A 20988-nucleotide genomic window follows, 5' to 3' on the forward strand; every position below is an offset into this window, starting at 1 on the left:
CAGTGGTCAATGAATCAGAAAGCCAGCTCCAGAAACTCAAGTTGCAGGGAGTGAAACAGAGCTGGATAAGTTACAGGCTTCTTCCTACATGGACCCCTGAGTCCCACCAGGCTCCCCTCCCCCTCTGCTCAGAGCAGGCCAGCCAGTCCTGCAGGGCATGTGCAGTTTCTTTATCAGTCCTCCTCCACCCGTTCCAAGCCAGCCAGCCCGAGGCCCACTCTCAGAGCTACACAGAAAGCAGTGAAGCAGAAGTTGCTTTAATCAGGGGTGAAGTCCTCAGTCAGGGAGACCTCACTCAATCTTTAGTGGAGGGGTGTCAGCCCCCCAATACCCTGAGGCCCCTCAGGAAAGAGGGAGCAGATGAACAGCAAATATGGAAGAGGCCAGGGGTAGACAGGCAAACCCAGGTTACGGAAGTAGCAGGACCCTGACCAGACCAGGCAGAGCTGAACCACTCAAGAGGTTAGCATGTGGTTCAGCCCGGGAGTGGCTGAGGTGGCCGTGCACTGGACAGTGGCACCAGGGGGACTGCACCGAAGGGCAGGCAGGAAGGAGTGCTTAGGAGATGAGGCGACTATGAAGCTGGTGCAGCTGCTCCTGGGTCAGCACCAGGCGGTGTCGCTGTCCTAGGCCTGCCGCACATGAAAAGGTCACTTTGCCCATGTAGACTGTGTCATCCTGTTGCTCTTCCTTGGCCTTATGTTGGGAAGAGAAAGAGGGCCTCAGGTTAAGGGCTCACTTGATTATAGGCACTGAGGGTCCTTGAGTGCTGGCCTGTGACAAACCCTGGAAAACTGTGGCTTCTGAGTTCTGACACCACAGAAACACTTCAAATTAGGATAAGGGTTAGTCTAACAAGGTAATCAGAGTCCCTCCTGGTATAAGAGTCAGGGCAGGTGTTACCTATTTCTAATAGGTGTTACCTATTAGAATATTTCAATCTTTAAGTGCTGAAAGCACTTTTGGTTCTGTGCAAATAAGACTTGGCTCTCTGCCAGGTAGAGCAGGGTGTTGAGGCTGCTGGGCCTGAGACTCTAGGGACCTCTTCAATCCAAGAGGAAGGGGAGAACCCGCAGGAGCGCCCAGCATGGTGCCACCATCTCCCACCACATGCTCCCCCTTACCCTGAGGAAGGCAGATGAAGGGAAGGTGGCAAAGTCGGTGGGGACAGTAGCTCCAGGACGCTGAGTTACTGTCTCCTTGAGGACCTCATCCTGGGGAGGAGGAGGGAGGTAGGGTTCATTCAGGGGGTCCAGCCAGCAGCTGAAGACCTCCTGAGCTTCAGGGCAACACTAGCTCCGGGGATCGAGGCTTTCTATCACCATATATCTGCTGTCTCTACTCCAGGCCCCGCCCAGCCTCTCTCCTTCCCATACACACCTTCATTCTTTAAGGCCTAACTCAGTGTCCATGGCTTCTAGGAAGCCACTAGCAAAAAGGCTGCCCTCTAATGATTTCAGCTGACAGAAACTGCAGCCACACATCCCACAGAGCCGCTCGGCCAGCACTGGTGGCTCACCAGCCTAAACACACTTTGTTGATTGAATTTATCAATCAGCTCCTAAAACAAGAATTCTGCCTCCCTCCCACCTGCACTCCAGTGTGCCACAGAGCACGGAGCAGGTCCAGAGAGCCCACGAGTGCCTGGTCCCCTACGATGACTCACGGGAGCTCAGTGTGGGAAGGGTGGGGTGTGACTGACCTTGAGCTTCTCAATGGTGTCACTCAGGGACTTGAGCTGAGCCACTTGCTCCATGAGCTGAGCTGACGGGCTCTTGGCAGCTGTGAAGAGGGAGAGATGGTGAGGACAGTAAGGCCCATCCAAGCAGCTGAACTGCATGGTCAGAAGCAGGGACTGGACCAACATACAACAGGCACTCCAGAAAGAGTGAACTGGCTCTGCTGGAAAAGCCTGGAACCCCAGCCATTGAAAGACTGAGAAAGGAGGATCAGAAGTTCAAGACCCACCTGGGCAACTTATTGAGATCTTGTCTCAAAAACAAAACAAAAAAACCATTAAAAAATGTAAACGTGCCAGGTACGGTGGCATGCGCCTTTAATTCCAGCACTAAGGGAGGCAGAGGTAGGCGAGTCTGAATTCGAGGATGACCTGGGCTACAGAGCACTAGCCTAGCAGGCTTGAGGCCTTCAGCTCGACCCCCAGTATCAGAGAAGAAAGAAAGGGGGAGAGAGGAGAGAGATGGGAAAGAAAGAACAGGGAGAGACTATGCACAAGAATCAGGAGACTTGAATCCTGAAGCCAATGAACACTGCTAGGAGGAGCCCCGGGGACAGAAGGGCTGTAGCTGTCTTCTCAGGAGGGAGTACATACCCGGGCTGCTCCGAGTGATGTCCACCACGTGGGTGTGGGTGCTCAGCTGGTTCAGTTTCTCCAGCAGCTGGCTGGTCTTGCGATACAGTGCCCCAGCCACAAGGTTACCCCCAGGGCCCTCGTGGGGTGGGAGGGAAAGCTTTGCAACATGCAGAGGGGGCAGGGCTGCCAAGGACGCCTTCATCTGGGCCCCCTGTCAGGAGGTGGGAGGGAACAGAATACATGGTTAACAGGCACCAGTGGCCTTCGCTGACCACTGATGGGCAGGCATGCTCTGAGCTCAGGCCCCACGTGCCCCTGAGTGCCTTACTCTGAGGATGCTGTTCTCATGCTGGAGCTGAGAGATGTGTAACCTCATAGCAGAGATCTGCTGAAGCAGCAGCGGTGAGTCCTTTACCAGCCCCGGGCCTGGCAAGGCACCTGGAGCCTGCCCAGGAGCGCCCCCTGTGAACAGCATGCAGAATGTCATCACCCTTGGGTACACAGGGTTGAAAACTGGGCTCCTCACCTTCCCTGTCCTCCCTCCACCTCCACTTTTGATGCTGTCCCTGAGTCCCAGTGCCCAGTAGCCTTGGTAAACCCCAGCAGGGTAGGTCTCTACCTCGCTGTTGTTCCTCTGGAGAGCCCATGGGGAGCAGAAAAGAGAGAGAGCGATTAGATAATGTGGGGACATGAGACAAACCAGAGGGACTCTGGGTACAACATGCAGAAGACCCTTTGCCTCACCACCAAAACTTCCGAAGACCCTACTTCTGGCTTTGAGGGGGTGAGCAAAGGTGGGCAGGCCGTGAGTCAGGACACTCTGAGAGAATGGCAGAGTGAGGGAGCACAGGAAGCATTTGGTGAGGCTGCTCCTGCTTCCCTGCCTCCCGCTTCATCTCCAGGAAAGCCATGAGGAACACTCCAGAGCTGCATGGACCCCTGCCTGCACCCTGAGTGCTCCTGGCTGCAAAACTTGGGAAGAAGGGGTAAGCACTGCCCTGCTCCCCAGGCTTCCCCTGTGCTCTGAGGTAAATGTGTCCCTTGTTTGATGGGGTGTTTCATTCATTCAGAAGCAGAATTTAAGAGCCTTACTAAAACAACACAAAATGGTGAATCTAACGATTCCCTCTCAAAGCATGTCTGTACTGTGGGAGTACACTGTCACAAAGGCGCTTGGTCACCGTCCTGAATCAGGTCGGATTTATGACAAGGCCTTTGATAAGGCTAAGACCTCAGGTAAGGAAAGGCCAGAGACCCTGGTGGTGTCTGTGGGGCTGGGGGACTGTTCTCCGGAGTGAAAATGTTAAGCACAGACTGAAAGGGGGGCAGAAACAAACCAGGGCAGTGGGAACTGAGAAGCAGCAGGGACTGGGAAACAGCCTGGAAGGCACAAAACTCCACATAAGGCTCCATGACCTCATTAAGAACTTAAGAAGAGGTCAGAACAGAAGCCATGGAATGGAGCAGGCACACAGCAGGGCATCAGGCACTGGCTTCACACAAGGCTGGACACTCCAGCAGTGTGGCCTGGCCTCTCCTGAAGATGGCTGAGATAGAAAGGCCCAGATGGCAGATCCAGAAGGGACAGCCTCCAGAGCCTAACTCAGTTGTTATTCGGACTTTACTGACAGCCTTGGTAGCGTGCTACTTTACACAGAGGTCTGTGAATGTATCTTCAAGGAAAATAAAACCCTGATGAAACAGGCAGCGTGAAACTGGGGCAACCATATTCTTGGCTGAACACCTAGGCTACAGGTACCTGAAGTTCAAACTGAGGCCAGAAGATGGGACAGTCAAGCCAGTCTCCCCTGAGCCAATGCCACCTAGCCACCGTACTCACCACCAGCAATGCCAGAGACCAGGGTAGCAATGCCTGACGGAGGGAGGCCCCGGAGCCCCTCGATTGTGCGCTTGGACTGGCTGTTCAGGCGCTGCTTGAGCTCTGCCTTCTCTGCCTCCAGCTGGTCGATGTCAGCCTGGAGAGCATCCATTGTCTCCTCAAAGTCTCTGTGGAAGAGAACGTGGGTTCAGGCATGCCCCTTCCTCACAGCCCCACGACTTCCCAGTCCTGAGGGCAGGACCTCAGAGGGAACCCAAGACATGTCGGAGTGAGACAGACAAGAGTAGGGAAGGAAACGTGGGGCAGTCACACAAGGCAAAAGGAGTCACTAGCAGCAGAAAGCCGCAGAGGAGGAGGGGCGGACTCGGGGCCCCAGGAGGGGCGCACTTCTCCTTCTTCCGCAGCAGGGTCTGAGTCTCCTCAAGCCGCGTCTGAACCTTCTCGATCCGCTCATCTGCATCCTTGGCAGCGCTGTCCAGCTTCTTTTCCAGGAGGCTCAGCCGCACGTTGGCCTCACTCAGCTCCTCTCCCTGGATAAGGTAACACACTTCAGTTCCTCAACATCCTTCCCAGAGCCACAGGACAGGGTTAGGCTGTGGGATGTGGCGCTCCCTCCCGGATGACCCCTAGGTAAACGTCCCACCTCCTTCCTCAGATCCCACACACCCTGATCCTCACGTCCAGCACTCCCTGCCGCCAGGGTGCACCACACTTCTCAGCCCTTAGCCTAACTTTAATTAATTCATGTTATGTGTACTTTTGTCTGTATGTATGTCTGTGTACCATATGTGTACCTGCTGCCCTCAAAGGCCAGAAGAGGGCATTGGTTCCCCTAGGAGTAGAGTTACAGATGGTCCTGAGCCACCATGTGGGTGCTGGGAATCAAACCAGGGTCCCCTGAAGAGTGGTCAGTGCTCTTAACCACTGATCCATCTCTCCTGTCCTCCACACCTTAATCTTGAGTGACTTCTTTAACTCCTTGATGACTGTCTCTCGATCTTCAAGCTTTAAACCCAGACCTTCAGCATCTGTGATCTCTGCACGCAGGGCTGCAGCCCGAAGTTCAACTGGAGGAGGCTAAGAGACAGAGTGAGTCAGATGGTGGAAGTAGAGGAAGTATAGAGTGTGTCAGATGGTGGAGGCAGGGGAAGGAGACCACCCCAGTCACAGGAAAATCACCCTGACTTCTAGGCAGGATGCCCCTCCCTCCAGTCTCCCCACTCTCCACAAGCAGGCCACTGGGTCCCCAGAAACCTTTACCTACCTTGCTTGGGGGCCGCTCTGCGTCATACTCGCCTTCCTGCATGGCTGTGGCCAGCTTGTTCATTGTGCTGATGAGGATGGTGCATGACTGGCGTAGACACTCATAGGGGCTGCTGGAGGGGCTCCCGTAGATCTGCAACAGCCAAGAGCAGGTATGAAAAGCTGCCAATAGCCAGTGCCTCCCCAGACCTCACAGCCCAAGGTTCCAGGCCAACCTGCTCGCTCGCTTTGAAAGCCAGCTCCTCCAGTGCAGCCACAGGCAGCCCCTCATTCTCTGCCAAGGGGGCAATAAGCTGGGCAGCCGCAGCTGCCACCTCCTGCAGAACAGCTACCACCCATGTCAAGTGCTTCCTGCAGTCGAGGAGTGTGTCAGATACCTGTGTGACAGGCTACAGTCAAGAGTCCATCCTGGTCCACCATCATAGTACCTGGCTAACCATCAATCCCCTGCCCAGATTTGGATCCTAATGTGCTAGGCCCCTCCTGTTTCTGCTCAGCTTCCTTCCCTCACAGTCTCAGCCCTAAACCTGTGAGCCAAAGGCCAGCGCTGCCGGGATCCCAGGAGCATCCGTCCCTGGCATCCGCCTTCGGATCTTCTTGCAGAACTGACGGATGTCACTGCATGATGTTTCCAGGTCTCGGAGAAGAAGGGCAATATCTGTTGCCTCCTGCCCACTCTACACAGGAAAAGGAAACAGACAAGCCGCCATTAGCACTAGGCGGGGAGGGGAGGGGAAGGGATAAGGAAGAACTTCTCAGATTCAGATGTGCCCTCACCTGCAAGAAGGCACGCAGCCGCCCCACCTCCACGCTCATACAGTCCAGGGCACTCTGGGTGAACTATGTGGAAAGAAACATGAGGTCTTAGCCCCTCACAGGCGCTCTTTCACCCATCCTTACCCCTAGGACGCCCCATCTTCTGTGACTACCACATGCACATGTGTCCTCTGCTTGCACAGACCTCTCAAGACTGACTCCCTTTCCACGTCTCTACAGAAGCTTAGTCACTGATCTAGACACGTCACCTTGATGTGGTCAGCCAGCTGCATGGTGGAATCCTCGGGCTGTTCAGCGAGGTGGATGCTGTACAGATGCTGAGGAGGGAACAGCACAGAGGCAGCCTTCAGTCTGAGGAAGGGCAAGGGCTGCGGACTGCCCTTTTCCCAAACTAGCATCACAAGGTCAGTTCACATCAGACAAACAAGAACTGGGACTGGTGGTGCAGGTCCATAATCCTAGCACTGGGGAGTCTAAGACAAGAGCATCAGGAGTTCAAGGCCAGCCTGAGCTACAGTGAGATGCCATCTTATAAAAGCGGCCAGTGATAGCTCTGTGGTGAAGACACTTGCTCCCAAGTTCCAACCTCAAGATCCATATGACGGAGAGAAAGAGTCAACTGGCCCATGCTGCCCTACGGCCTCTACATGTACACTGTGCCACACACACACATGCACATATACTGCACACACATGTACACTGTGCCACACATACACTGCACATACAACACATATACACTGTGCCACACACACACACACACGCACACACACACACACACACACATGTACATACACTGCACACACAACTTTTTTTTAATCCAGGCATGATGGCATAGACCTATTATGTCAACACCTGGGACGGAGGCAGGAGGATCAGGAGCTCAAGGTTACCTGCAGCTACACAGCAAGTTTAAACCCAGCCTGGATTACATGAGACCGGGTCTCAAAAGAACAAAACAAAAAAATCATACTGCTCCCCTCCAACAACAACAAACCAACCCTAAAAAAAAAACAATAAAAACAAAACCAGAGCAAACTGCTGTCAAAAAGCCAACCATGGCCATAAAACCTGGTATACCCTGGTAAGAACTCCCAACAGGTACGTATTCCCCCTTCCCTGCTGCTTTCCCGACCTGACTTCTGGCCCCAGACCTGGTAGTACTTGATGGCCTTGGTGAGGGGCTCCACATTGACGGTCTCATCCAGCTGATCCTTGTGCAGCAGCTCAATGAGGAAATCTAAGGAACGCTCGTGGGCACTCATCTCTGGGTACAGGCTGCCGACTTTCTTATACACGTCCACACTGCACTGAGAGAGGGCACTAGGGACCAGAAAAGGGATCCGTGAGGGCACGGTCTCCAGGCAGTTACTTCAGTTCCAGCGAATCCTGGACCCATGGCCGAGGGTGCAAGGGAGGGGACGAGGTGTCTTACTGCTCATAGCGGTGCAGTGTGGCCTGCAGCAGACTCAGTGAGTACACCAGCCCAGCCGCAAAGCTCAGCTGCTCCCCAGCAGCTCCTCGCAACCCGGGCCGCTCTGAACAGTTCTCACTTAGGTCAAACTTCTCCTGGGCCTGCTTCCGGATGAGCTCTGCCTGTAGGAAGAAGACCAGGGTCCTGGAACTGGAAGTAGAGGACAAAGAACACAGGCCCAGGAACCCATGACACAGCTAAATGACTATGTGGAGGGGATGAATACACATGGAGGAAGAGGAGCAGACCCAGCTCTCAGTCGGGCAGGAGGCTCTCGGCAGAGCAGGGCGGACTCTGCCTAGATTCCCCACTACTTACCCTCCAGCACTCAGGGCTACCTCTACTCTAGTTTAAATGTTAAATGTTCCTTTAGTAACTCTACCCCTCAGCTAAGGTGATCATCAACTGTCTCTCTCACAAGAAGGCTCCTTCTCTTCCTTGGACAGTTTCTCCTATCTGGAGGAGACTGGTTTCAGACTCCTGTAAACACTGAGACATGACGTTTGAGTACTTCATGTGAAATGCTCAGGATCTGCATGTAACCTGTAACCTATGTGTACACTTGTGTACATGTGTACACATGAAACTGCCTCTAGGTTACTGATGATGCTAACACAAGCTATCAAGGCTATACTGGATTGTTTAGAAAACAGTGAAAGAAAAACTGTACATGCTCCAAACGTTTACAGAGCTCCCGCACATGGCGGCTGGCTGTGTGTTCACTGAGCCCCTGCCGAGTGAGAGTACCTACACTACTCATAAGCTGTGAGGGCAGCCGGTGCCTGCTGCCTGCCCCTCACATCCTCAGGGCCTTGGCTCACAGCACATTGCATAGGTCTTCTTGACTGACTCGCCATACCTTGCAGATGAGTCGGGGCATGAGCAGCAGCACCAGGACACAGTCATGGTCTCCACCTGGACGAAGGAAGCTGTCGGGCATAAAGGCTGTCAGCAGGGACATGTGCCGGTTGGCCTGGGCAACTTCCATCTGTCTCAACTCCATCTCAATTGCCTGCAAGGCAGGGAGAAGGGCTCTCAGTCTGGATGCAAAGAGGCAGAACCTTGTTGGCAGGGTAAGTCCAGGCCAGGGTTCTTCCGCAGTTACCACCCAAAGCACCCTGAGTCCAGAACCCCAGCCCAAGCCAGCCCAGCTCATAGCTACCCCTCCTCCTCCGACTTCAAGGTGCCCACTTTTCTGACCTTGGCATGAGCCTTGGTCTCAGCAAACTTGATTTTGAAATCAAATGTCTCTGGCGGTGGCTGCTGCTGTCTCTCCACAGAGGCTTCCTGTTGGTTTGTCAGCTCCCGATTGACATCCTGAGAGCAGACAGTGAAGCACAGTTGGTGCTGGCAATACCAGGGTTACCTTGAGCAGAGACCAGAAGCGAGGCAGGCACCTGTAGGTGGGCAGTCAGCTGGCGGTACTTCTTGATGGTCTGCTGATAGTCGGCGACCGTCTCCTGGGCGGCTTCCACTCGCTTCTGGGCCTCCCTTACGCGGGCGCCTGCCATGTCCAGCTGCTCACGCAGCTCCAGCTCCGTCTCGCGTGCGTTCTCCTGCAGCTCATCGTTCATCTCATTCATGGCTTCCTGGATGGCACAGAGTCGGGGAGGGCACACGGGCAGGGTCAGATAGCAATCTCCCAGATGGCTCCTTCCAAATATTCTCCTTCAGGGTCAGAAGTCAGGGGTCTTCTCTCTTCTTACCAAGTCCCCCACAGTCTCCCGTAATTCCCGCACTTTCTCCTCCAGATTCAGGTTCCGGTCAGTCAGCATCTCCACCATCACCTCGGCTCCCAGAGAGGCATCCACCTGTGTCAAGGGGAAGGGACAGGGAAACGAGCCGCCGTAAGGACCTAGAAGCAGAGGGGGCAGTGGACGCGGGCGCACAGGCGTGGGTGAGGCTGTGTTCTCAGGGGGCAGTGGACGCGGGCGCACACACAGGCGTGGGCGAGGCTGTGTTCTCAGGGGGCAGTGGACGCGGGCGCACAGGCGTGGGCGAGGCTGTGTTCTCAGGGGGCAGTGGACGCGGGCACACACACAGGTGTGGGTGAGGCTGTGTTCTCAGACCTGCTCTTTGAGCTCATCGATCGTGTTCTCTGCCTGGCTCAGCTCCTCCTGAAGACGCTCATGCTGCTGCCTCACAACCTCCAGCTCCTGGTTCTTCTTTTCCATGAGCTTCTGAAGCTTCACATGCTCCTGCTTCTCTGAGGAAGAGAGATCTCGCATCCTACAGAGACGTGGAAGGAGCAAGGGGCATGTATGGGTCACAAGGTAATGAGTGCTCTGACACCCGAGGCAGGAAAGGGACAGAGGAAGGCCTACCTCACCAGGGCATCCTTCAGGCGGGCGTTCTGCTCCTCTAGTTGTTTGAGCTGGTAGCTCGATGCGGCCCCATCAGAGCCTGTGAGAGCAACAATGGGTTCACGCTGGTTCTACAGCAGCTACCCCTTGCTGTTCCCGGTCCCTTACCTTTCTCTTCAATTTCAGCCTTGAGGATCTCCAGGTCTGTGGTGAGCTCATTGACGCGTTCCTTCAGTGCCTCCACCTCCTGCTGCAGAGACTCAGCACGCTCTTCGGCCATCTCCTTGTCCAGAGTGGCCATCTCGATGGCGTCGGCTGTGTCCGCCATCTCCTCCATGTAGCGCTCCTTGGCCTCTAGCGCCTCCTTGGCTTCCTGGAGGTTAGAAGTGAGTGGAGCAGGCGCAGACTGACTCCCACGCCGCCCTTTCTTCCGGGGCACCCTATATTCCAGCCTAGATCCCAGTTCCCTTATCTGGGTCCTTCCACCTTCCCGGCACCAGCTTCATCGAGGCATACCTTCCGAGCCTCCTTGAGGCGCCGCTGCAGGTCCGCCTGCTGCTCCTGCATTTTGCTCTTCCATTCCTGTACCTGCTCCAGCTGGATCTTATGCTTCTCCAGCTCTTTCAGCTTTGCTTTGTCTTCTGAGCGTTTTAGACGCAGGGTCTCCAGCTTCTCCTCCAGGTCCCGTACCTGGGCCCTCAGCCCTTCCTCTTCCTGCCAAGAAGAGGCCCCGTGGTTTGTGCACAGCCCCTGCCCCACCCTAACAAAACTGCGCTGAAGCAAAGATAAGAATGTATAAAAGCATTTCCCTAGCACAAAAACCAAGAGCAAGGGGCATATGAAACACTGAGAGGAAACTGCGGCACGAGATACGGAGGGACACCTCAGCCAGGAGCACGCTATGTCCTCACTCTTTCTGATTCCAGTCCTAGGTCTTCCCCAACCCTGAAGAAGTCTCTAGCACCTAGTCAGGGTGACAGAGGTGCCATAACGCTGTCCTTACCTTAGAGGGAGAAGGAAGTGGGGGTGCTGCTCCAGGAGAGGTGAGGGCCGGTGTGGGGATGATGGGTGCTGCCAGCGGAGTCTGGGCTGGGGTGCTGGGCTCACTGCTGCTCAGTTCACCGGCTGATGCTGATCCAGAGGGGCCAAGGGAGCTACTGGGCCCAGCCGCCCCAGTACTGGCTGGGCGAGTAGGCTATTGAGAGGGCAGGAGTAGGCCACAAAGAAAACAGAATAAGGGTGGTGGGAGGAAGAGGGGGAGCAAGGGAAGGAGGCAGAGGAGAGACAGACAGACAGACAGACAGTGTATATGAAAGCACAATGGGACCAAAGGCAGGTTGTGGAGACAATGACAGAGTCGAAAAGTAGCAATGACAAAGGACAGTGGAGAAGAAAGAAGAGAGGATGGGAGACATAAGATGATAAGGTTCCTCCCTTGGCACTGTGTCCACATTCCTCCCCACTCTGCCCTCACCTTCAAAACAGGCTCTCCCTCCCCACAACTCCCCTCTGTGGCCCACTTGTGACCATTCTAGCAACTTCTTAATACTCCCGTTCCCAGCATGCTGGGTGCACATCCAACTCCCCCACAGAGAAAAGTGCCTCAATGTCATTCCCAGAGCAGAGAACAGATTAGAGACTGTTCTCAACTGCCCTGTTCTCACAGAGGGCGGAGCCAAGAGGGCGGGGCCAAGAGGGCGGGGCCAGGCCTGCTCTCCTGGTAAGCCTCCCCAGGCTTCACTCCTTTGGTCTATGTCAACGGACCCTATAGGTTACTGGGCTGAGATGCGAACATACAGACTACCCTCCAAGCAAGGTAAGTAGAGCCGACCCCTTACCTCCTCTCCCAGGACAAAGCTCTAACTAAGTAACAGTATTCAGGCCCCTGTTGAGGCTGGAGTGGGGCGGGGGGCTGGCTAGCTTCCAGGAAGCCACAAACCCTGGGGTAGGCAGTACTGCCCTGGCAATGTTGAACCCCAGACTAGCCACAAATGCTGCCACCTCCTCACCAGGCACCCACTCATCAGAGCACTCACTTCTTTAATCTCACCCTTCTAAGCTGATCAAAGCCTGTCTTGATTAGCCACAACCCCTCTTCCTGCTCTTCCACACTCAATCTACGGGCTAAGATGGCCTCTTAAGCATTAGAAATTGTCGGGCCTGGAGAGATGCCTCAGAAGAGTACTGGCTGCACTTCCAGAGGACCCAGGTTTGATTCCCAGCACTCACATGACAACTCCCAAAATATCTGACACCTTCTATTGGCCTCTGAGGGCACACATATGACATACATACAGGCAGGCAACACTCATACACATAAAAAAATAAAAAAAGAATTAGAAGTCACTTTCCCAGGGAGTCCAGTTACCAGCCTCAAGATCCTCTTCTCCCTTGGTACACTGCAACTAACATTTACTTGCTAGCATGCATGCCCACATACATGCACATGCCTGAAATATATGTGCACTCAGTAGTGGCTTACAGAGACCTGCTTGTTCTCACCTTGGGCCGTCGAGTTGTGGTCTGGACAGGCAACAGGAGCCAGAAGAGGAGGAGTCAGGAAAGAGAGGGTCACGGCAGGAGGACAGAGGTAGCAATGAGAGCAGAAGCAGCAATGGACAAGGCTAGCCCACAACCCTGCCCCACTGCCTCCCACAGGGGATCACTGTATTGACTCCAGGCTGGCTTCTCCTGCTGCCCTGTTCCCACCCTCATTTTTACCCAACCCTTGCAGGCCTCACTCCTCCGGACCCTTGCAGCTTCCACAAGTCTGGTTCCTAGGCTGAGCCACAAAAAACCAAAGGCAGCAGCTGGCAAGAAGGCCCCCAGAGAGCATCCTTCTGTGAACAGTCTCTGCCACTCTAGCCTAGGGGCCCCACCCAGCCACCTCTCCCAAGGACTTTCCCAAGTCAGCCTCTTCCTTCAAGTGCTAGACTCTAGAAAGGACACCCTAGGATCCGGCCCAGCCCAATAACAGAAGTGCAGACACCCAGAAATGGGAGCTCAGATCACTAAGACAGAGGCCAGATCTCCTCCCTCAGGTCCAGGTCCTGCAGCAGGCTCTCTCCCTAAGGCAGAGGGCTCAGGTGTCAGTACTATGATTACTGCATCAGTAAAAGCCCACAGCTCAGCAAAGTAACCCTCCCAGCTGGAGGAAGGAAGTGGGGGTGGGCAGCAACCCTTAGGAACCACTCTTCCCAAAGCAACCCAGGAGCCTCCGGGTTACTCCGAAGTGGCTAAGGGGCAATTAGCTCCAACTCCCAGAGGCTTGCTGCCTGTGCCTGAGGCTCTAGCAAGATTCAGCTTGAGCTCTGTTTTCTGCAGACACTGAGTCCAAGATGGCCAACCTCCACCCTCTGCTCAGGACTAATTCACCACAGCTGAGGATTAAAAACTATTCTAGGGTCTACATCCTACCCTGATAAACTCCCTACACAAACTCTGGGGAGGCGGGATGCCGGGAGAACAAGCATGTCATTCCAGCCAAGGTTGGTAAGTAGGCCTGCTTCATGCACTGATGCAGCTGGCCTGCTGCCTCAGGCTGGACCCCAGGAAACCCTCCCAACCCTAACTGTAGCAGGGACTGCCTGAAGCCCAAGCCTGTGAGGCCACCGGGTAAATGGCCTGGTACAGAGTCAATCAGACCCAAAACAGATAGATCAAGGAACATATAAATTGTCCAGGGTGGGGCACAGTAGTGACACATACCTCTCCCTACCCCCCCTTCATCCTTACCCTCCTCCCCCAGCCAGGTAGATTGAAGTCAATCAGCCCCCACCCCCACCCCAGCAGCCTGCCTCCATCGCCCTGGCAACCCAGCAGCAGGACCAGAGCAAGCAAGAGTACCTTTCGGGCTGTTGGTGCCTGTCTCATCATTGCAGAAAACCACAGAAAGCAAGAAGAGGAAAGAGAGGGAGGGACAGAGGAGGGCAGACAAACACAGGGAGGAAAGACAGACGAAGGGAGGGAGGGAAAGGCGGCGGAGACAGGAGATTAGTGCATCAAATCCCAACAATGCAGCCTTAGCTTCCGGGCCGGCAAAAGGCGGCTGCGGCGACACAGGCCCTGGTAGGTGCACAGCAGGACAGCGGGCAATTGCGAGCTCCAGCAGGCTCCGGAGCCTTGCGTGGCCCGGGTCGTCAGCTTAAGCTGATGGCAGTCTCAGCGGCCGCAGCAGCAGCAGCTCCACCTGACGTCATGCACCCACCCTCCTTAGCTCCATGGGGGTGGAGCTACCAGTCCTAGGTCACCTAGCAACCACCCAGAACCGGATGGCTCCTCCTTCTCCTGATGGAACTAAGTCCTGCGCAAAGCTGCCCTTCCTCCCTGTCCCATCACCACGCTCTGGCACGACGCTCCTCTTCTCCTCTACCTCCAAGACCTTGCTCCAAAAAGCCGGGCCAGAGGCCATTGCAGAAATGGCCAGGGAATTTGCGGACAGGGACAGAGGGCCTGCCGGCTCCAAGAATCTATCTCATAGTTATACTCTGGCCCCTGAAAACCCCACCACGTCCACTTCTCCTGCACACACTAGTGAAAACCTTAGGCTTCTTATTAGGAACACATCGAAATCCTCCAGCACCCAGCTCCAGCTCTGAAGAGCACACAGTGATTAGGGAACCTTGGGACATGATAGCGGCACCCGCAACAGCTATAATGACAGTGCTGGGCTCTTCTCTCGCCTCTCCAAACTGGAGAGATGAAAGCCTGTGTCTAAAGGGCTTCCTAGAAAGGGTAGGTATTTTTTGAGACACTTATATTCTCTCCTGACTCCCTCTCAAAACACCGGTTTGGGGGAGCTAATGGGTCAGAGGTTAAGAACCTTGGCTGCTTTTATAGACAACTCTTTCAATTCCAAGCACCCACGTGGTGACTCACAACCATCTTGTAACTCCAGTACTGGAGCAATCAATCCATCACCCTTCTCTGGCCTCCATAGGCACGGTTCAGATATAGTATACTAACATACATTCAAACAAAACACTCACACACATAAACACACATACACTGGGTTTTGCTCTGGACCTAGCTGTTCTGTGTGGGATGACAGGAGGAACCCCAGCTAAATGATCTGCTTGAACTGAACCATCAGGGTGTAAGACGGGAGAGAGCAGGGAACATTTTTTAGCAAAAGCAGTTGAGGCTGGGCTGTCACATTTCACGAGGACAGGAGCTCATGTCAGCCTGCAGCCAGGACTCTTCCAGTCTCACACTGCAGTTTCATGCTCTTCTCTACTGAGGGACATGAGGTGAAACCAGAGCACCAACCACAACTCAATACTCGAGGGATGAAGCCTGTGGTGGAATGTGTCCCGCTTCCTCTGCAACAGTATCTCCCTGAGAATCCCAGTCCTCCCTGGACCCAGGACAGGGTCAAAACCAATTCCTAGCATGTGGCTTCTACCACAGTAAGTCTTCCAAGTTTTTTCAGTGCCCACAAGGAGCTGAAAGGCTGTATCCTTCCCCCCTCCCACGGTCCCAATCCATGCAACATCAGGAAGGCCTGAGACAGGCTGGCAACAAAGGGCTCACAGTACTGCATACATGGCTAAGACAGGCACATGCGGGGAAAAGAACTTGTGCAGAGGCCCAAGGCAAGGGTGGTGTGAGGAAGTGGTCATGGCAGCAATTTAAGTGTTTGAAGTCCATGGAGAGGAGCTGGACATGAGGGTGCCCATCTGTAATCCCAGCACTAAGAAGGCTGAGGCAAGAAGATTGCCACAGGTTCTAGACTAGCCTGGTTTACATAGTGAATTCCAGACTAGCCTGAGCTACAAAGTGAGACCCTTTCAAAAGACCTAAAGAAAAGTCTGTGGAAGAGAGGGGGTGGAACAGGCAAGACCCTGGGGGAGGGGGAGTGTGTCTCCCCAGGCACACACTGGTTGAGGGGGGCAGTGAAAGCCACTGGGCACAGTAAGGTGGGCATCTACAGCAGCCCTGACTCAAGGGCAGGCAGGCAGCGTTCTGACCCCCTCCGTACACAACCATCCTACCACACTTTCCTCAGCTCCAGTCCTCCAGGATGCCCTCCCTCCACCCCAAGCCTGGCTTAGTGGGAAATAAAGTGGCTGCAGCTGTGATTTACTGTCAAGTGCCTGGAGTCTCTAACTGGGGGTCTAGAGCATGGAACAACTCTAGTGAGTGCTGCTCTGGCCTGGTCCCTGAACCTGACCGTCTTGTTTTCCTCCAAGTGCTTTGGAAAACAAACTGCCATTTCCTCTGGCCATCCCAGCCCCATAGGTACACACACATGCATGCAGCGGTTGGGATGGGGGGCATGCAAGAGAGTGGAGGAGCTCACAGCCTGACCACCTGCCCGCCCTCCCGCCCGCCCGCCCAGACACAAACAGTAAACACACCACCTTCTTAGGCTTCAGTCCCCGCTGCGTGAATAGCGGAAAGGTCAGAGTTAGAGAACGAACTGTCTGGCCTGACAGACGTCCTGTGTGTAAGTGTTAATATCAACTCAAATGAACACACCAGGAGAGTTAGGTAAGCATGAGCCCTGGGCAAAGAAGGGTCCCTCAAGGAACAGTTTCTAGGATATTCACCTCCTGGCCCAGAAAAGTTGGAGGCTTACCTCCCAGCCCTCTGCAGAAGAGGCAAAGGGAGCTGGACCATCTGTATACATCTTATACTTGTGAACAAAAGAGCTGCTTCTCCCTCCACACCCCACCTTACCCTGCCCTAACACCCTCCGGTCTTGGCATCTTTGGACACCAGAGGTAGGAAGCTGGCTACACTCCTGGATTTAGGCCTGTCCTTCCAATCCCCCTCAGCTTAACCCCAAACCTCTAGACTCTAATACTTTTTCTACCTCCTTTATTCTAGTCCTAATGTAGCAATGCATCCCCAGAAAGGGTCCTTCCTGGGGAAGTTAGGCGACTACAAGTCTAACTCAGTCCAGACCAGCTATGGCTGCTAGCTGCCCAGCCCCCGGGCCTTCCTCCCCCCTCCCTCTCTGTGCTCCTCCCTTACACTGCCAAACCACTCACCAGTTTGCTGGTCTTTGCAGCTGCATCAGCTCCCTCTGTAGAAAACAAACAACAACAAAATACATTTATACAGAGTGGGATGGGAAGGACAGAAGGAAATAGAGCAGAAACCCTGTTATTAGAAGGGTGGGAAACTCGGATGTGAGGATGCAACGTCAGTGTGTAACTAGTACCTCTCTTGAGGACCTTTGAAGCAGAAGAATCAGGAGTCTCTGGGGAAGTAGTATCTGCTCCATCTTCAAATACTTGGATCTGAGGCCAAAGAACATACTCAATGCAGTCAGATCAAGAATGCCTACAACACGGTCCCTCCTGAGCTCCCGAGCAAGGTGGGGTACAGAGTACCTCCCTTAGGCTGAATCTTGCCTTTCTCCCAACCACAGCCTCTCATGCCACTTAGGAAAAAGGACACACTAGCAGCACAAGCAACAGATATTTGTACAAGTGCGTACACACTCACACACAGAGGTGCTGAGCACACAGAGGCAACACACACACAGACACACACACAGGCACCACGAGCACACACAGGCTTGCACCATGACTGACCTGGGATTGGCGTACAAAGATGCCATGGCCTTCATCACATGTGAAATACTTTCTTCCCTGGACGGTGCCATCGTTCTTGCCTTTTGCTTCATCCAGGATCACACCCACCCATTTGCCAGTGGCAAAGAGTGTGGCTCCAACATAGGCCACAGTGCCACGGTGGCCCTTCCCAATCACCTCCACGCGGGAGCCCACCCGCAGGGGCCGGGCGCTTGCCTCCGTACTCATCCTGCTGCCACTCGGTGTCTAGAAGAAAGACATATGCCAACATGGTCAGTCAGAGGCTCTCAACAGGATCCTGGACTGAGAAACCACAAGTCATGTCTTTAAACTCCATTCTCAGGGCGAATGTTCATTCTCCACAAACTCCCCTCTGGAAAACATCAGTGACATGTCCAGAACTTCCCCAAAGCCAGGTAGAGTGGCAAACACCTAGGATTTCAATACCCACCTATGAGTTTGAGGCCAACTTGGGCTATATATAGCAGTAAGTTAAAGGCCAGCCTGGGCAACATAATGAGATCTTGTTTTAAAAAAAATGTTTGTAAAAAATAATAATAAACAATAAATAAAATAAAGTGGGGAAATTGTAAAAACTAATAAAGAATAAATAACATAAAATGGGAAAATTGTTTGTAAAAATAATAAACAATAAATAAAATAAAATGGGAAAAAATTGTTCGTAAGAAAGAAATCTTTAAAAACCTTGTTTTGATAACTCACACATGGGATTCTAGCACTTGGGAAATTTAGACAGGATTACCATGAGCTTGAGGCCAGCCTGGGCTACGTGGTGAGCTCCAGTCTGGCCTACAATAAGATGAACTTCTAGGGGAAAAAAATGTCCAAAAAATGAACAATAAGAACAATCCTTTTTTTGTTGTTTGTTTTTTAGAGACTGGGTTTCACTGTTAGCCCTGGCTGTCTTGAAATTAACTCTGTAGACTAGGCTGACCTCAAATTTGGAGATCTGCTTGTCTCTGCCTCCCAAGTGCTAGAATCAAAGGTGTGTGCCACCACCACCCAATAATAACAACAATCTTTAAAAAAAAACTCTAAAATTCTCTAGACTTTCCTGGATTTTTTTAAGAATTTATATTTCAACTGTATAATGAATTGGACTTTACTGGCAGATCTTTGAACATCACCGTACGGCTGCTCTAGGGTGTACTGCCCCCAGGAAAGGACTTAAGAACAAGCAAACAACTCAGTTCAGACCAGGCTCCCCACAGCTCTGTCCCAGGAGCCAGAGCTGAGAAAGCTAGCAGCTCAGTGGTGGCCCTCTCCACTGTCCTCTGTCTTCCTGGGATTCAAATGCCTTTCTCCAGCTCTTCCACCCCACTCTCACCCTCCTGCTCCTTTTCTTCTTCTTCCCCTTTGTGTGTGTGTGTGTGTGTGTGTATGTGTGTGTGTGTGTGTGTGTGTATATATATATATATATGTATATATATATATATGCCTTTTAAAATTCTTGTTACTGTTCTTTTGAGACAGAATCACAGTACTACCCTAGGCTGGTCTGGAACTCACAGTCCTCCTGCCTCCAGCCCCTGAATGCTGGGCTCACAGGCATGCATCAGTGGTCCACCTAGACTTCTCAGAGGGATAGAACTGCACTTCTTTTCAGGCCCAAAGCTACCATCGTGCTCTGCTGATATGAATCCTGTCAGCCCATCTCCATATCCGCCTGGCATTGCTGGACTGTTGACTACAGCCCATTTGCCACCTCCCTCCCCCTGGCCCATGCTCTACTGTTTGCTCTCCCTCAAGCTCTACAGGCCACGGTCTCACAAAAAGAAGAGCACAGATAAACAAAGTACCTCAAATCAGCCCCTCACTGTCCCCAAAGCCTGAGCGAGCACAGGTACAAACAAAAACCCTGTCCTTGGGTTGTGCCCAGCTTCTTACGTATCCGTGATGATAGAATACATGAAATTAGGTCCCAAATCAGACCGTGATTTGGAAGAAAATCACACCTAAGCCATTTTTAGCAGTAGCTGTTCCATGAACCAGAGAGATTGCAGCAAATAAATCAGCCAAGAAAATGTGACCCCCTATGGGCCTAAAGACTCCAGGAGGGCCCTTCCTGATACCCCCAAACACACACACACACACACACACACACACACACACACCACAGTTAGCTTCAGAAAGGAGTCCTGCCAGAGCCTGGGAAGTCAAACCCTTCCCAGCTGTCATTCCCCAGCCCCTTTCCTTACAAAGCCCCACCAGGAAGGTAAGGACAGAGCTCCTAGGGATGTGAGGACCTCAAACCATACCAGGGACAATGAAGATCTCATGGGTCTGACAATAAAGGAAACTGCCAATGATATCAAGGCTGGACACAAACTCAGAAAAGACCCTCCCACACCTCCCAACACGCCTCTCAGAATCAGGTGGCTCTAACAGTGGACACAAATCTAATCTCACATAGGAGAGAGCAGAGGCGGACAGCAGGGCATCTGAAATGGGCCTCACAGCAAGACCTTCTGACCCACAGGCCAGCCAAAGGCAGACTGGACCCCTCAGAAATCCCTAGCCTCAGGACCAGCTGCAGTCAGAGGTCAAGTCTGGTTGGGTCCCAGTTAGGACCCAAGTGGGCGGGTGGGTGGGGTAGCCTGTCCAGCCTGCCACTGTCAGCGCCCTGAAGGCTCCTCAGAAGCCCAGTGTGTGAGCACCTCAGCTGAGAGCCAGCCTGCCTCCCCAGCCCCCACACGAGTGATGTCCACAGGCACCCGGCCTGTTCCAGCAGCCCTCCCGGGGCTATCCCATATTGACTGGGGCCACTTACCCGATTGTACATGTGCCTCTTGCTCTGGGCCATGTTGCTCACCCGGACTCTACCCCCTCCCCCAGCTAGGCAAAGACAGAGAAAAGGCAGAAACCTAGGCAGGAGGGGTCAGGGTGATGGGCCTGCATGGACCGGCTCAGAAGCCGTCAGCCACGGACCTCCCTCCATCCATGGGCCTCTCTCGGTAGAGGCAGGAGCAGTGATGGGGCTGAGGAGTGAGTCCCTTCTACTGCCCAAGGATTCCTGAACCCAGAGACACTGAGCCCCGCTTGCCAGCTGATGAGTCTCACTCTGCGCTAGTGCTGCTTGCTCTAGACTGTCAGGAAGCGTGCCGGCCTCTGGGTCCTAGTGCTCTCCTCCTTCACCCAAACCCAGAGATGGGTCGGCCAGAGATCCTTAGCACCCTCAGCCCCAGGAGTGCAGGGCTCTGGAGCCCTGACACTTCTTCCCCACTTGTACCTCTGTACCCCTCACTATCACCACCCCCAGCCCCAGACAGTGAGACTTCAGCTGGTCCCCAAGCATCAAGTGCCACTTCAAAATGATCAACTGCTTACAGCCTTCACAAGGACTCTCCCTTCTGTTGCTTTTCTGTGTCACCCTACCAAAGAGATAGCTGGACTCAGGTCCAAATCCACATGACTAGGGTCTCAATTTCTATCTTATACTGGGCCAGATAAACAGT

At 53.5% G+C, this 20988-nt stretch overlaps 1 protein-coding gene across 1 annotated transcript in view; it reads right to left on the reverse strand.

Annotated features, from left to right (window-relative positions):
* Positions 1-238: 238 nt before the first annotated feature.
* Dctn1 (dynactin subunit 1) overlaps positions 239-20988 on the reverse strand; it is a 33618-nt gene continuing 12868 nt past the window's right edge. The window contains exons 2-28 of the mRNA XM_028762319.1: positions 17513-17758; positions 17137-17215; positions 16964-16998; positions 10972-11163; positions 10485-10682; positions 10137-10341; positions 9990-10068; positions 9735-9894; positions 9372-9476; positions 9063-9254; positions 8866-8982; positions 8525-8677; positions 7627-7787; positions 7346-7514; positions 6443-6511; positions 6195-6257; positions 5945-6094; positions 5633-5794; positions 5419-5550; positions 5106-5231; positions 4542-4684; positions 4155-4321; positions 2643-2776; positions 2333-2525; positions 1703-1782; positions 1125-1214; positions 239-696 (exon numbers count right to left, since the gene is read on the reverse strand). Coding sequence (XP_028618152.1) covers positions 559-696; positions 1125-1214; positions 1703-1782; positions 2333-2525; positions 2643-2776; positions 4155-4321; positions 4542-4684; positions 5106-5231; positions 5419-5550; positions 5633-5794; positions 5945-6094; positions 6195-6257; positions 6443-6511; positions 7346-7514; positions 7627-7787; positions 8525-8677; positions 8866-8982; positions 9063-9254; positions 9372-9476; positions 9735-9894; positions 9990-10068; positions 10137-10341; positions 10485-10682; positions 10972-11163; positions 16964-16998; positions 17137-17215; positions 17513-17740 — 3720 coding nt within the window. The 5' untranslated portion in view covers positions 17741-17758 and the 3' untranslated portion in view covers positions 239-558. The remainder of the gene's footprint in view (positions 697-1124; positions 1215-1702; positions 1783-2332; positions 2526-2642; positions 2777-4154; positions 4322-4541; positions 4685-5105; positions 5232-5418; positions 5551-5632; positions 5795-5944; positions 6095-6194; positions 6258-6442; positions 6512-7345; positions 7515-7626; positions 7788-8524; positions 8678-8865; positions 8983-9062; positions 9255-9371; positions 9477-9734; positions 9895-9989; positions 10069-10136; positions 10342-10484; positions 10683-10971; positions 11164-16963; positions 16999-17136; positions 17216-17512; positions 17759-20988) is intronic.

Source organism: Grammomys surdaster, unplaced genomic scaffold (genome assembly GCF_004785775.1).
Source record: "Grammomys surdaster isolate TR1022 unplaced genomic scaffold, NIH_TR_1.0 133, whole genome shotgun sequence".
Taxonomy (NCBI): domain Eukaryota; kingdom Metazoa; phylum Chordata; class Mammalia; order Rodentia; family Muridae; genus Grammomys; species Grammomys surdaster.